We start from the raw sequence: 14,237 nt of genomic DNA, 5'->3' as shown, positions 1-14,237 counted from the left end.
TCTGCACAGCAAAGGCTTCACATTTGGGGCTCGGAGGTGGGGAGTGGGATTCAGGAGAAAAAACACACGAGATCCAGATGTCACCCAGATTCTAGAAGGCGAAGCCAAGGCTTAGTCTGTGCCCTGAAATGACTGGGCAGCGGACCCGCTTCTGCGCACACACACTGCCCTCCCTTCGGGGCGAGGCACAGGCCTGACGGGACACAAGTGAGCCCTCCCCAGCCTCCTGCTGCAGAGGCCACGCTGGAAGAAAGGTAATTCCTACAGCCAACACGATGGGGACGGTGGGGATGGCCTTTACCTGCCTGTCAGCCGTCCTGCCCAAATGCCCATTTTAGATCACGCATCAGAACGTCCTGCCATTTCCTTGCTGGCGGTCAAGTCACGCCCACTCCACCCGGCTTCCAGCTCCACCCCGACCCTCGCTGTGAGGCCACGTGCACACGGTCGCCCGCCCACGCTGCTTCTCCTCTCCCAGGAGCCAGTCTCCGTATCAGTTACTACCCCCGGGGTGTGATCAAAGGGGAAAAGGTAGAGAATATGTCTGCGATAACTGAACTGCACGCCGCAGGAGTTTGCAGAAAGGGAACCAAAGCTTATACACAGAGAACAGAGAGACGAGGTCCCACACAGAGACAAGATATGCAGCCCCGAAGTCTTTGTCTTTCCCAACAGGAAAGATAATTGAGCACACACCGCGAGCACCGCGAGGTTTAAGCAGACGCTTCTAACCAGGAGGCCAACGGGCCGTTCTCTGGAGCTCAGAGACCAAACACAACCCAAACGTAAGGGGCAGAGAAAACCGAAGGTCTGGATGAAGGCACCTGAATGCAAGTGCGGGGAAGAAGGAGCCTGAACGGTTCCCAGAGTTTCACGTAAAGAACCACAGGGTGACCGCCGCAGCTGGGATCACAGCGTTTCCAGCTTGAGAGAGCTGCCTGCTTCAGGCCCAGCCCTGACCCGGGGCTCTGGAGAAACCCGCTCCTGAAACCCCCTTCCCCCAGAGTTCCCAAAGACCACCTTCTCAGTGAGGTCTGGCTGCCGCTTCCAAAAGGCTCACCATGACCAAGAGGAATTTAGCGATATTCAGCAAAATTACGAGTTTATCACGGCCCCGGCGATCCCTGAAGGAATCCATCCCAACAGACACACCATGAGGCTGTCTGATGCAGGGTTATCTGAAAGCTCAGAGACAAAACCACCCAGTTTCCCGACAGGACCGGAGGAGTGTGAACTGCAGAACACCCATGACCCACACGACGGACGGAGCTCTGTGCGGCTGGACAGTCCAACGGGCAGGATCTCCAGAAAGTGCTGAGAGAAAAAGGGAGGCAGGGGAACCGTGTCTTGGTCTGGGACCTGCTTCCTAAGAAGGGAAGTAAGAATGCGTATGAATTTTTTTTTTCAACGGCAGGAGAATATTTAGGTGAGGACAGAGTCAGGGTGGAAAGGACCGAAATCTACACTCCATACCTTGCTTGGAAGATCCGGTTGTGAGAGCAGGTAAATATTTTATGTGATTACAAAACAAAGTTAAATCTTAAAAAAGCTTTCTCTAAAAATACCAGGGAAAAAAAACAAAAAACCAAAGGGAGTTTAATGCGTGCACGGCTGGCAGCAGAGCCCCAGAGAAAGAACAAGGCTGGCCAGCGGCCCATGCCTCCTGGTGCGAGATGTCCAAGCGCCACAGAGAACACTAGAAGCATCTGAAATCTGTGCTCACGAGTCACTGCTGGTGGCGAAGGGGCAGAGGCCGTACAAGGTGGGATCAGGGGCTCCCGGACAGGCAGGGGCCGCCAGGGGTTTGTGAGAAGGGACTGTTCCCAGGCCGGCCTGGCCTGCGTAATCAGAAACTGGGGAGGAGCCCGCTGGGGGACCTTGAGGCAGCTCCGGTGTGAGAGCGCTCTACCTGTCACCCCCAAGTCTCCACAGAATGGGAAGAAAGAAAACACAGAAGATCTAGCAGTTCATTAAAACCACCGAGTCCTGGGGCGCCTGGGTGGCTCAGTGGGTTAAGCCTTTGCCTTCAGCTCAGGTCATGATCTCAGGGTCCTGAGATCGAGCCCCGCATCGGGCTCTCTGCTCCGCAGGGAGCCTGCTTCCTCCTCTCTCTCTGCCTGCCTCTCTGCCTACTTGTGACCTCTGTCAAATAAATAGATTAAAAAAAAAAAAATCTTAAAAAAAAAAACCGCCAAGTCCTGAAATCGACTCACAAGGACCCAGGGAACGTCAGGGCGTGCCTCACCTCTGCACTCCCAGCTCTGGCCCTGAAACGAAGACTCAGTGGCCGTCAGCAGCCCAAGCATATCCACTAGAGGCTTAGAAAACCTTTTCTCACTAAAAAGAAGCAGGGCTCCTTGCAGAAAGGGCGGACTCCAGGGCCAAGGCTGGAAATGAGTCTGGAACACGTTAACAGCAGAAACTCACAAAGACTCTTACAACTCAGAGGCCGACTAAACTGCAAAGACGGAACCACAGGCAGGTCGGCAAGGACGGCACCGGCCACCGACTGAAACAAAGCAGATGGTGGGCGCCTGGGTGGCTCAGAGGGTTAAAGCCTCTGCCTTTGGCTCAGGTCATGATCCCAGGGTCCTGGGATCAAGCCCCACATCGGGCTCTGCACAGCAGGGAGCCTGCTTCCTCCTCTCTCTCTGCCTGCCTCTCTGCCTACTTGTGATCTCTGTCAAGTAAGTAAAATAAAATCTTAAAGAAAAAGAATTCTTGGGGCGCCCTGGTGGCTCAGTGGGTTAAGCCTCTGCCTTCGGCCCAGGTCATGGTCTCAGGGTCCTGGGATCGAGGCCCGCATTGGGCTCTCTGCTCAGCAGGGAGCCTGCTTCCCCCTCCCTCTCTTCTCTCTCTGCCTGTCTCTCTGCCTACTTGTGATCTCTGTCAAATAAATAAATAAAATCTTTAAAAAAAAAAAAGCAAGTGGGTTTAAATCCTTAAATTCATAATGATACTTAAAAAAAAAAACAAAAGGGAAATGATCACCACTGGAGGACACTCCCTGTGAGTGCGTGAACCCACACAACCCAGGCCACTGGACGAGCAAGCAACACACGTACACACCATTGCTTAAAAGGTTCTATTTATTTGAGAGGGAGAGAGAGAGAGCACAAGCAGGGGGAGCGGCAGAGGGAGGGGGAAGAGCAGGCTCCCCGCAGAGCAGGGAGCCCAATGTGGGGCTCGATCCCAGGACCCTGGACAGGCGTTAAACAGACTGAGCCACCCAGGTGCCCCCCCACACACACACTTTCTACAGACACATTTCCACTAACAAGTGAAGACGAAATGGTAACACTGGAATCCCGCCAGTCTGTGCCCCACAGGGCATGAGCCACAGAAAGGCCGCTCCCATCAGAGAGACCCCAGTGGGGCTGGCATGCCACTGGTGGAGAAGACCATCTTGCCAAAAACATTCAACCTGAACCTGACCCAGCCTCTGGCTCCAAGGACCATCTTCCAGGAGACACAGAACCCCGAGGACAGAGGGCACCCCAGGACACAGCTGGCCAAGCGGGGGGAGGGAGCATGACAGGCCACAGGACCGAGCCCAAGCTCTTCTGTAAACCGCCCGGAACAAAGGGGAGACGGAGGGAAACCCAGGATTTGAAGCCAGACGGAGAGCACGAGCTCCAAACCCTATTTGGACACCAATTAATTCAAAGAGCTTAAAAGAAAAAGACGTTGAAGACACTGAAAATGTAAACGCTGAGTATTTGATATTAGGGAAAATTTTTTTAGATGTGAAAAAGGCTTTACAGTTATGCTTTTAAAAGTCGTGATCTCTTAGCGATACGCCATCTTGAGGGACACACACTGTCTCAGCCTGGGCTGCTGGGATGAAAGACGGTGACGGGGTGGCTTCACCAACACCGACCTGTCCCCCCAATTCCGGAAGCCGGAAGTCCAAGGTCAAGATCCCGCCGTTCAGTTCCTCCCGGTCTGGAGGAGGGAGGGAGCGCACTCTTCCTCCTCGCGCTGGAGGCCCCTGGCTCCATCCTCGGGGCCCAGCCTTCGTCCTCTTCCAACCCGCTCCCCCCCCGAACACCCCAGCTCCAAACTGTCACCCTGGCCTTCAGGGCTCCAGCACACGAGAGGGGAGACAACGCTTCACCCCATAACACACGCACGTGCAGGTACGTGACGTCACGCTCGGGGTCTGCTTTGGAAGAACACAGGGTTGGTGGGAACAGGTGCAGACGGGCAGGACTGGCCAATCCTCCCAACTGCTGGAGTCGGGGGACAGGTTTGTGGGGTTTCATTATACTACTCTACTTTGCACACATCTGCCAACTTTCCATCATAAAAAGTGTGAAACGCTCCAACTCTCCCACCTCCCTTATCCTTTTCTTTCTTCCACAGCACTAATCACTGATTGCATAATTTGCTATTTTTGCCCATCGTGTCCCTCCTCCCAGTGGACTGGAAGCTCCACGAGGGCTGGGGTCTTTGCCGGCAGAGGTGACCCAAACCCCGACAACAGTGCGGGGCCTGGAAGCACAGTGTGCACCTGCTGACTGGGGAGCCTGGCCCGACCCCTTCGTAGTCTACAGCAGCCAGCGCCGGGCCCCAGAGCTCGGGACACCCTGCGGCGGCGGTGCCAGCACTGCTGGCTGTCAGATTATGGTCTCGGGATACAAATGCAATCTTAGAACGGGTAAGATCACACTGGAGACCTCCAGCACGGCTGACTGACTCAGTGCTTCGACTGCTGAACCAAAGGAAGCGAGACTTCTATTTTACTTAACTCTGCGGCAAAGGCTTTCTCTGAGGGGTAATTTTAGGGACAAGTGCCCCTTCCTTCCACGTGGGCAGATGGTGTCTGCCTCCCCAGCTGCTCGGTGAAGCCGTGGCAGAGAAGTCGGGCACCTGGCTGCGGGTCCTCCCTGCGCCGTCACAAACCGGGGGCTCGGGCACAGCGGAGCCAGCCTTTGGGGCTTCTGCTTCAAAATGACCCGACGGCCCACTCTGTGTCCGCCTCCGTGCCTGCAAACTTACTAACTGATCCAGCTGGTCTAAAAGTGCCCATGAATGGTGCACGATGAGGTAGTAAAAATTACTACCCCAACGGGGTATCGTTAGTGCCAAGGCTCTACCTAAAATCTTAGCTCTAAAATATATCCAACTGCTCCCAAGTGCTAACAGATCTGCTAAAAACAAGAAAACTTTCCAAACATACAACAGTTCCCAGTGAGATGAGGTCTAAATCTGTTTCTTCGCAATTTCTCTACTCACTTTTTTTTTTTTTTTTTTTTTTTTTAGTTTTGCAAACAAGGGCCTAAAATAATATGAAGGAACAAAACATTACGGAACATAAGCCCAAAAAGCCAAATAAAGGCATTTGTTTCCCGAGGGGAAAATAATCAAGGAAGGAGAGACTACAAAAAATGTTCGCTATTTCTAAGAGATCATCCCACCTTGGGTCAACATCTAGAGCCCCAGGTCCCAGACGCCCAGGAATCATTCCTGTGGCCAAGAGTTGACAAGGACAAACCTCTAAAGACAGAAGCAGTGATATAAAACCAGAGCAGCCCAATGGATGCTGGCTGCTACGCAGCAGGACACCAAGGCAGACACCACGATGTAGGAAAGGAACGCGGTCCCGGAACGACTTGTCCACGCCTGAGCCTGAGAGCCTGTGGATGGGATCTCCTTTGGAAAAAGGATCTTTATAACTGTAATGAAGTTCAGGATCTCACATGAGATCACCCAGATCATCTGGGTGGGCCCTAAATCCAGTGACCAGTGTTGTGATGAGGGACAGGAGAGCAAATGCAGAGACGGTAGCCACGTGAGGACAAGGCAGAAACTGGATCCAACGACAGCCGGAGCTGGAAAAGGCAGGATGGACCCTCCCCCGGAGCCACAGGAGGGAGAGCACAACCTACCAACACCTTCACTTCCAACTTCTGGTCCCCAGACCCCTGAGAGAATGTATTTCCCTTGCTTGAAGCCAGCAAGTTTCTGATAATTGGTGACAAAAGTTCTGAGAAACTAATGCATATGGTGTAAAGTACAAAAATAGAAAGCACATTTTTTCCTACTGCTACTCCAGTTCATGTTTTAGACATGCTTTCGGTCACACCTCTTGAATGTCCGAGAAACACGGCTGAACACATAGTTAAGAAGGGGTCCCGCCAGCAATAAACACGTAAGAACTTCACTATCATCAGGTAAACGCCCCACAGACAACTGCAACCACCTTGGGCTGGACAAAGACTCCAGCGAGAACACCGAAAGCACAATCCATGAGGAAAAAAGTGTAACTAGACTTCTTCAAAATTAAAAATGTACTTCAGGGGCACCTGGGTGGCTCAGTGGGTTAAGCCGCTGCCTTCAGCTCAGGTCATGATCTCAGGGTCCTGGGATCGAGCCCCGCATAGGGCTCTCTGCTCAGCAGGGAGCCTGCTTCCTCCTCTTTCTCTGCCTGCTGCTCTGCCTACTTGTGATCTCTGTCTGTCAAATAAATAAAATCTTTTTTTAAAAAAATGTACTTCAAAAGACAGCACTAAGAAAAAATACAGTCAAAAGTTAGGAAAGAGTATTCACAAATAAATTACAGATCTGAAAAAGGACATGTATCAGCAAATTTTATCAACTCTTATAATTCAGTGATAACGTAATTTAAAAATGGGCAAGATATCTGAGTAAACATTTCACTCAAGAAGATGTACAAATGGCTTATGAGAATAGGCAAAAAGGCTCAACTTCACTAGTGAGGGAAATGCAAATTGAAACCCCAACCAGACAGCACTCAGGTCCACTCGGATAGCTAATAAGAGACAGACAAGCGTGTGTCCGCAGGAATACGGAGCCACCGGAACCCGCAACCACCGCTGGTGGGATCTGAGACAGTACAGACTCGGGGACTATTAGCAATTTCTTAACAAGTCAGACATCAGCTTATCACCCAACACAGCAATTCCGCTCCTGCAGTCTCTGCATGAAGAACGGAACAGGAGCCCACACTCGGGCGTGCAAGTGCTCCCGGCAGCTCTACTCACAGCAGCCACAGAGCGCCGACAACCCACACGCCCCTCGCCTGGCAAAGAGATAAACAAGACAGGGTCCACCCGTACGGCGGACCACCCGGAGATGAGAGGAGGACACGACGGGACGGCACGACCTCCATAGAAGAGGCCGCTGGGTGAGGAAAGCCAGCCACGAGACTGCACGCCACGTGGTCTCATGTCTAGAAACGTCGAGAGAACACCACTGCGGGGAGACAGAAAGCAGAGAGAGGTTGCCCACGCCTGGGGGAGAAGTGGGGATCACCTGCTAAGGAGCACAAGGGAACCTGATGGGTGCTGGAGACGGACCACGGTGCCGGTGCCGGGGGCACAGCTCTGGGGCCGGATGGTGGAGGAACCTTCCAGCAGGCAGATGAAAGCTCCACGAAGCCACCAAAGAACAAGTCTGCGTGCGAGTGGGCCTTGGAACGCACCTCTTCCCGGGGCGACTGGGAAGCAGCCGGCAATATTCCAACTGCTCTGACCTTCTGACCCTGCAAGTCCACTGCCGGACTCCATTCTTTATTTTAGAAATCTACTCCTCCTTTACTTACGCATTTTTAGGGTTGAGGCTGGTCTGGAACCTTACAGAGCTCCTCTTTCAAGGCTTCACGCAATTGCCAGCTGGGCAGTCCTCCGATCCTACCTGCTCCCCTCAGAGGCCGAATCCGCAACCCAAGAAGGCTTTGGTTTGTAGTAAAGAACTGTAGTTCTTTGACTTATAGTAAAGAAAGCATATCTGAACCCGGTTCTGAAGGACCAGTGCAGGGAAGACGGTCCCTAGCACAGCACTGAGCCTCCTTTCTTCTGCTGGATTAACCTGGACGCCCGGGGTCCGAAGCCTGCGGAGGTGCGCAGCAGTGCAAACACTGGGCACCTAGCAGGCTCCCTACAAGAAGTCTGGGTGATCAGGGCTCAGGCTCTCCAAGCATTTCCCAGAAAGCCGTCTTAGCTCAACATGACCCGCATTTCAAGAACATACCTCTATGCTGTCAAAAGCCTCTAACTCATGGACGCCTCAGAGACAGCACCATGTTTCCTAGAGAGACGTTCACTCATTTATCTATCCTATTTATTCAGTGGATATTTACTGAGCGCCCACTGTGTGCCCAGCTCAGCTGCAGGAGCCAGGAGGCCAGCAGTGACCAGCAGACTCCGGACCCTCACCCTGTGGCTCTCAGGCAGCCTGGGTCGGGGTGGAGGAAAGACAATGAGCGAAGGAAAAACAAAATGTTTCTGTCGGGGGTGCAGAGCCAAGAAGACTGAATCAAGTCAACGGTAAGCCCGATAGTGAGCAGGGTGTGGGAGGTGGTCCGGGAGCAGCTCCCGGAGCGGGGAGAGGCAGTGAGGGGTCAGAAGGGCAGTGTGGGTGGCCAGGAAGCCACGGGGCTGGTGGGGTGAGGCCCGGGCCGGGCCCACGGGAAGGTCTGCGAGGGTTATGCTCGGAAGGCGGCTAGCCCTGGAAGGGTCCCAGGAGGAAAGCGTGCCTCTGAGGACCCCCGGAGGGATCGCCCCCTGCCCCACGGAGAACTCGCCTCAAGGGGCTGGCATGAAACCAGGGAGGCCACGGGAGGCCGCAGGAGCACACCCAGGGCGAGGCGAAGGCGGCTTGCGTTTGGGGGAGCAACAGTAAAGGTGGGGAGAAGTGGCTGACTTCTGGATAAGCATCAAAGATAAATGATAGCAAAGGCTGACCGCCAGTTGTGAAGAAAAGGAGAAGTCAAGAATGACCCCAAGGGCATCCGTTTTTACTTAGAGCCCAAATACCCTGTGAGTCCGAACCACTGGGGAAGGCACATAAAGTCAGGCGGAGACCAGTTCCCAGCAGACCGGACGGGGACGGGGGCAGGAGAGCCCTGGGGCCGGCTCCGAGGCCTGCAGAGCTAGGGGGCTGCCTGACAAGGGCCAGACCAGGGTCCGCGGCACCCAGGCCCGGGCAGCAGTGGGGGATTGGCCCAGACCCTGAGACACGCACACGACACCACACGGTTGCCATGAAGAGAGGCCTCACGACTGGCAAAAGCTTTTTTAGACGACAAGTTCTTCAGTCAGTCATTCGCACTCCCACGAAGCCCGACCCCTCAGCCCTTCCCGTCTCTCCGTGTGGGCCCCCCACCTTGTCATCCATTCCCTCCCAGGCAAAGACTGGCTCTGGGAGGCCTGCCATGCTTGATAATCTCTGGCATTCATCCGGACTTAAAAAACGGAAATCAGACCCCTGAGTTTCATTTGCACACACCAAATTTACTAGGAACGCTTCTGAGGCGCATCTTGTAAATCGGGCCTGTAAGCCGAAGTTCAAATGGAAAAGGAACGTTTTACTCCTCCATCATCAGTGCACGTCCACCCTGGAGCTGGGTTCATCTACTCGGGACGCGGGCACCAGAGCAAACCCACAGACTCCACGGGCACTCCGAACCGATGAGGAGAACGGCGATGCTGGAGATGCACCAGGGCCCACTTGAGGTGTGCAGTTTCAGTATTCGATCCTGCTATCTCCCTTCCAAGGACACAACTGTGTCACAGAACAGAGGGTTGCTATGATAAAAGGAAGTACCACACAAAAAAAAAGTCCAATCAGACTCCCAAGCTAGCGAAGTTGTGCAGTGTCCAACAGGTGCAACCATCCCATCAGTATGTCACTGCAGTTATCTGAGAATGAAAAACGTTTCTTCTAGGGCACCTGGGTGGCTCAGTCGGTTAAGTGGCTGCCTTCGGCTCAGGTCATGATCCCAGAGTCCTCGGATCAAGCCCTGTATCAGGCTCCCCTCTCAGCGGAGAGCCCGCTTCTCCCTCTACCCCTGCCTGCTGTTCTACCTACTTGTGCTCTCTCTCTGTCAAAAAAAATAAATAAAATCTTAAAAAGAAGAAAAAAGAAAAATGTTTCTTCTAACTTATGCATATGATTTTTCTCAAATAGCTACTGTTACAACATGATGCTCCCTTTTTTTTTTTTTTTAAAGATTTTATTTATTTATTTGACAGAGAGAGATCACAAGTAGGCAGAGAGGCAGGCAGAGAGAGAGAGGAGGAAGCAGGCTCCCTGCAGAGCAGAGAGCCCGATGTGGGGCTCGATCCCAGGACCCCAGGACCACGACCTGAGCCGAAGGCAGAGGCTTAACCCACTGAGCCACCCAGGCGCCCCCATGATGCTCCTTTAATAAAATGATTGGAAGCGAACTATTTAATAGATGGAGCTATTACGTATTCTTAACCTAAGCATGTCATGAAAAAGTCACTGAGACACCTAAGGCCCTGTGAACAGTCTAGGAACCACTCCTCAGCGGTCAGGCTAACGGTTTGCACAGTGATTCCTCTTCTGGGTGCTTTCCCCAAGTTCATTCTTCCAACTGTGTGTGGACCCCGAGACCGGTACTATGGCCATCTCTATCTCACGTGGACGAGACCATGAAGCGCCCGAGGTCCCCCACAAAAGACCTCTTGTTTCAAGCAGGCACAGGCACAAACGACACACCAAGCTGGGCAAGGACATTCGGTGGCACCGTCAGTCACGGAACGAGTGAGGTTTCTGAGGACAAATGTTCCTCCCGCGTCTCAGCTGTTGGTCGCTGCTGGTGTGAGAGGTCAGTATGGGCCAGCTCTGCACTGCTGCACATCGATCAGAACAAAAGACATTTGAAGCGACTTCCCTGGGACTCAAGAGGCAGTGCTCGAATCACAAGCACCACACCTTCAGGGTAGGCGGGATATCAACCACCTGCACATTTAATAAAAACTTTACCCTAAGGCGGAAAAATCAAACTCCAACCAGGTACAAAGCATCCCGTATCTGCTCATTTTTGTTGCCTTTTCCCCCTCCTACAAAATTCATAGTGGCAGATGTGAAACCCCAAACCAGAGATCCGGAAGAAGAAACAGCGCAGTCCGGGAAGGGATGGTGAGATCGGACCGTCTGCACGGGGCACTGCGGCGCCTCGAACACCATAAATCCTGCGTTGACGGCACGTGCTCTTCTCGGCACGATGCGCACGGTCAACAAAGAGATGCCACAGATCAGCAGAACTACAGTAACTCCGTCTGCCGGAGGAGAGAGCTGGAAAAGGAACGTGTCTTCCCCAGCATTCCCTTGGAATGGAAACCTGTCCCCATTCTAAAGCAGAGAACGCACCCAGCGCTGCTGATAACAACATAGTCTACGCCGACACCTAAATTCGGATCACGTAAACCGGCTGGGTTTCTTCTCGGTCTCACGGCGCGTTCTGCACGATGAAGACATCACAGGCCGGTACTCAGAACGCCGAGGAGGGGATCCGCCACGCGCCGTCAGCGCACGGTCCGTCCCCGAGCCGTCGCGCAGGCTCGCTGGTACTCACTGGCCTCACGAGTCTTGGTCGAAGCGCGTCCCCCGCTAGGTGGTCCGTGAAGGGGCGGCAGGTTCGGAATCTCTTAATGGCGGGGTGAAGGCCAGTAAGACGCTCAGGGAGCTTCAGAATACTATTAAGATCACTCAGCAGGCTCTCACGTAGTCATGGGCTCTGGTGACCCCAGTCTCCGGAGACGTTCCCCTCTGTTCACAGCGACACACACGTAAACGGCTCCTACACTTCCGTGAGGCAGACACGCTGTCCTTCTCCTCAGAAAGGTCCACTCCACGTGTCCCACGTTCTCGGAGAAAACTCCAGCCCGGCACAAACTTCGCTCTCATCTGGAAGGGAAGGCTCCGCCGTGACGGGGCCGCCGTGACGGGGCCGCCGAGGCCGGCCGGGTGTCCCAGGCGAGGAGGCGGCCAGACCACGAACACAAAGACGTTGCAACTCGGAGACCAGGTGCCGAGTATCAAATCAAAACTAGGAGGAAGAAGGAGCCTCCTTCCCACTGCGCTCGTCGCCACGGCTTAGACCCGCTCCTCCCTTCACAAGACCAGGGGCCGACCGATGGAGCAGACACAGAAGGCCTGAGGCAAAACCAGGACAAGTGCCCCAAAGCTGCAGCCCCAGGCCCCGAAACCCCCAAACATAACTCAAGTGTGAGCTGGGAAGCTCACAAACCCGGCCCACGTGGACGCTCTTTCTTACTCCCCAGCTAACTCCGTCTGAAAGTTCCCGAAGCCCCGTTCTTCCCCCGGACCCAGCGAGGCGGAGGTCGTGAGCCTTCACGAGAGATGCGGTGAGAACACACGACCCGGGCTCCAGCGCTGTACACACGGGGCCCCCACGGACCGGAACTCCGGTAAATCGGGGGAAAGGACGCCGCGTCCCTGGCTGGCCGCCACGCACGCGGGCATGAATGCAGACAGTAAACCCTCGTGTCCATCAGCGTCCACAAGGACGACAATTCACACGCGCGGTCCTGAGACTTGAGAACTTGTCCTCCGAAGCGCACTTGCAGAAAGTCCGCAGAAACTGTCCGAGCTCAGGGTGTGAGACGGAGTTAGACCAGCCACGGGGCGCCGGGGAGGCACCTGCAGGCCCTGGCACCTAACAGGAAGACCACCAGGCGCGGCCCCTGTTCCCGGAGGCCCTGGAAAGCACCTGGCGCCTGCGGGGCCTCGGGACCAGCCCTACACGGACCGTCCTCTGGGGCCGAGGGCAGAGCGAGGTGCGGCGTCCTAGGCAGACAGTCAGTGCACAAACACGGGTGGGGACGGCTGTCCCCGAACGACGGCAGGGTCCGGACTTAGCGGAGACACAGCCCCGTCCCTAAGGAGGTTTCTCACCTGGAGGGGAACCCACGAACCTAAACCTCAAACAGCTTCTCAGGGCTCCGACGGGGGAGCAGGAGAAGCGCGTCCGCCGGTCGGAACCCGGACACCGGAAGGAAGACACACACAGCAGAGAGCCCAGGGCCCCCGCGCGGTGGGCTCCCGCTTGTCCTCGTGGACGCGGCGCCTCCTCGCACAGCCCGCGAGCGCACGGGGCAGCAGCGCACGGGGCACCGGCAAGGGGCTACGATCCCAACAGTCCGAAACTCCGGTCTGCGGGACGCCAGACCTCGCCGGCCGCCGGCGCGCCTCTGACCTCGTCCGCCCGGGCGCGATGCTAGCGTCTGACCGCTCAGAAGTCCCGGCGCGCCCAGGACCGCCCGCCGGCCCCGACGCGGGGGCATCGGCCCGGCCGTGCAGAGCGGGGCGTTGGGGGCGCCGGGGGCGCAGCCTCGTCCGCGGGGGCCGGCGCGCGGCTCCGACCCCTACCCGCCGGCGCCCGCAGCCCTCGCGCTCCCCCGAGCACTTTCCGGGGGACGCGGACTCGGTCCCGGCGCCCGCTCCCCGCCCGCCGCCCCGAGGGCAGCCGCCCCGCCCGCGAGCGCGTCCCGGGGGGGTCGGAGATCGGGGCGGCGCGCGCAGGGCCCCGCCGCAGCCGCCGCCCGGGCCACACCTCCGTTCCGGGAAGCGGCCGGGCCGGGAGCGCTCGGGGAAGGGCGGGGGGCGGGCGAAAGGGGCGGGGGGAGGGGCCGGGTCCCGCAACGGCCGCCGCCCCCTCCCGCGCCCGCCGCACTCACAGGTGACGATGGGCTTGTTCTCCATGGTGTAGATCACCGGCGGCTGCGGCTCCTCAGGGGCGTCCATGGGCGTCCGCCGTCACCGGCCCGGCCCCCCGCGCCCCATGGGCAGCCCCGAGGCCGCGCCGGGCCAGCCCGAGCCTGAGCGGCGCCGCGACAGGGAGGCCCGCCCGGCCGCGCGAGGCAGCTCCGGAGCCGGCCACCCGCCACCGCCGCCCGCCGGCCGCACCACTTCCGGCCCCGGCACCGCCGCGCTACCGCTTCCGGGGCGCGCGGCTTAAAGGGGAGGCCTCCGGGCGGCGCGCCTGCGCTGTCCTCCGACAGAAACACGGGGGCGGGGCCGGGGCGGGGCCGGGGCGGGGCCGGGGCGGGGCGGGACCGGGGAAGGCAGGCGGGGCTCGCGCGTGGACCTGGGAGCGGAGGTCCCGCGCGGACCGTGGAGAGGGCTGCGGCTCGGAAGCCCGAGGGGACGTCTCCACCCGCCCCAGCACCTGGCCACCCGGTGCGCGGCCGCTGCCCACCATGCAGATCCCCCGAGACTCGGGGTCCGGGATGCCGGGCGGCAGCCGCCCGGGTCACTAGCAGCACACAGACAGGGGCTCGACCCCGGGGTGCGGGTGGGGTCACCGACCGCACGTGGACACGGGGATGGCCGCGGGGGTCACCGACAGCACCCCGGAGGACCCCTGGACACTGGCGTGGCCCTGAGAAGCACTCACAGCAGGGGGACCCTGGGACCGCCCTGGGGTCTCTAAGGAGGGGCAC

The 14,237-nt window shown here is 56.9% G+C and overlaps 1 protein-coding gene across 1 annotated transcript in view; it reads right to left on the bottom strand.

Moving 5' to 3' along the window:
• The window catches only part of LOC111155728 (trafficking protein particle complex 10), a 77,303-nt gene extending 63,740 nt beyond the window's left edge, over positions 1–13,563 (bottom strand). The window contains exon 1 of the mRNA XM_022516088.1: positions 13,473–13,563. Within this exon, the coding sequence (XP_022371796.1) occupies positions 13,473–13,539 (67 nt within the window). The 5' untranslated portion in view covers positions 13,540–13,563. The remainder of the gene's footprint in view (positions 1–13,472) is intronic.
• Positions 13,564–14,237: the final 674 nt, after the last annotated feature.

This window comes from Enhydra lutris, unplaced genomic scaffold, assembly GCF_002288905.1.
Source record: "Enhydra lutris kenyoni isolate GAN:26980312 unplaced genomic scaffold, ASM228890v2 scaffoldscaffold43, whole genome shotgun sequence".
Lineage (NCBI taxonomy): Eukaryota > Metazoa > Chordata > Mammalia > Carnivora > Mustelidae > Enhydra > Enhydra lutris.
The sequence above is the reverse complement of the archived record's forward strand: the minus strand, read 5'-3'. Positions and strand labels throughout refer to the sequence as shown.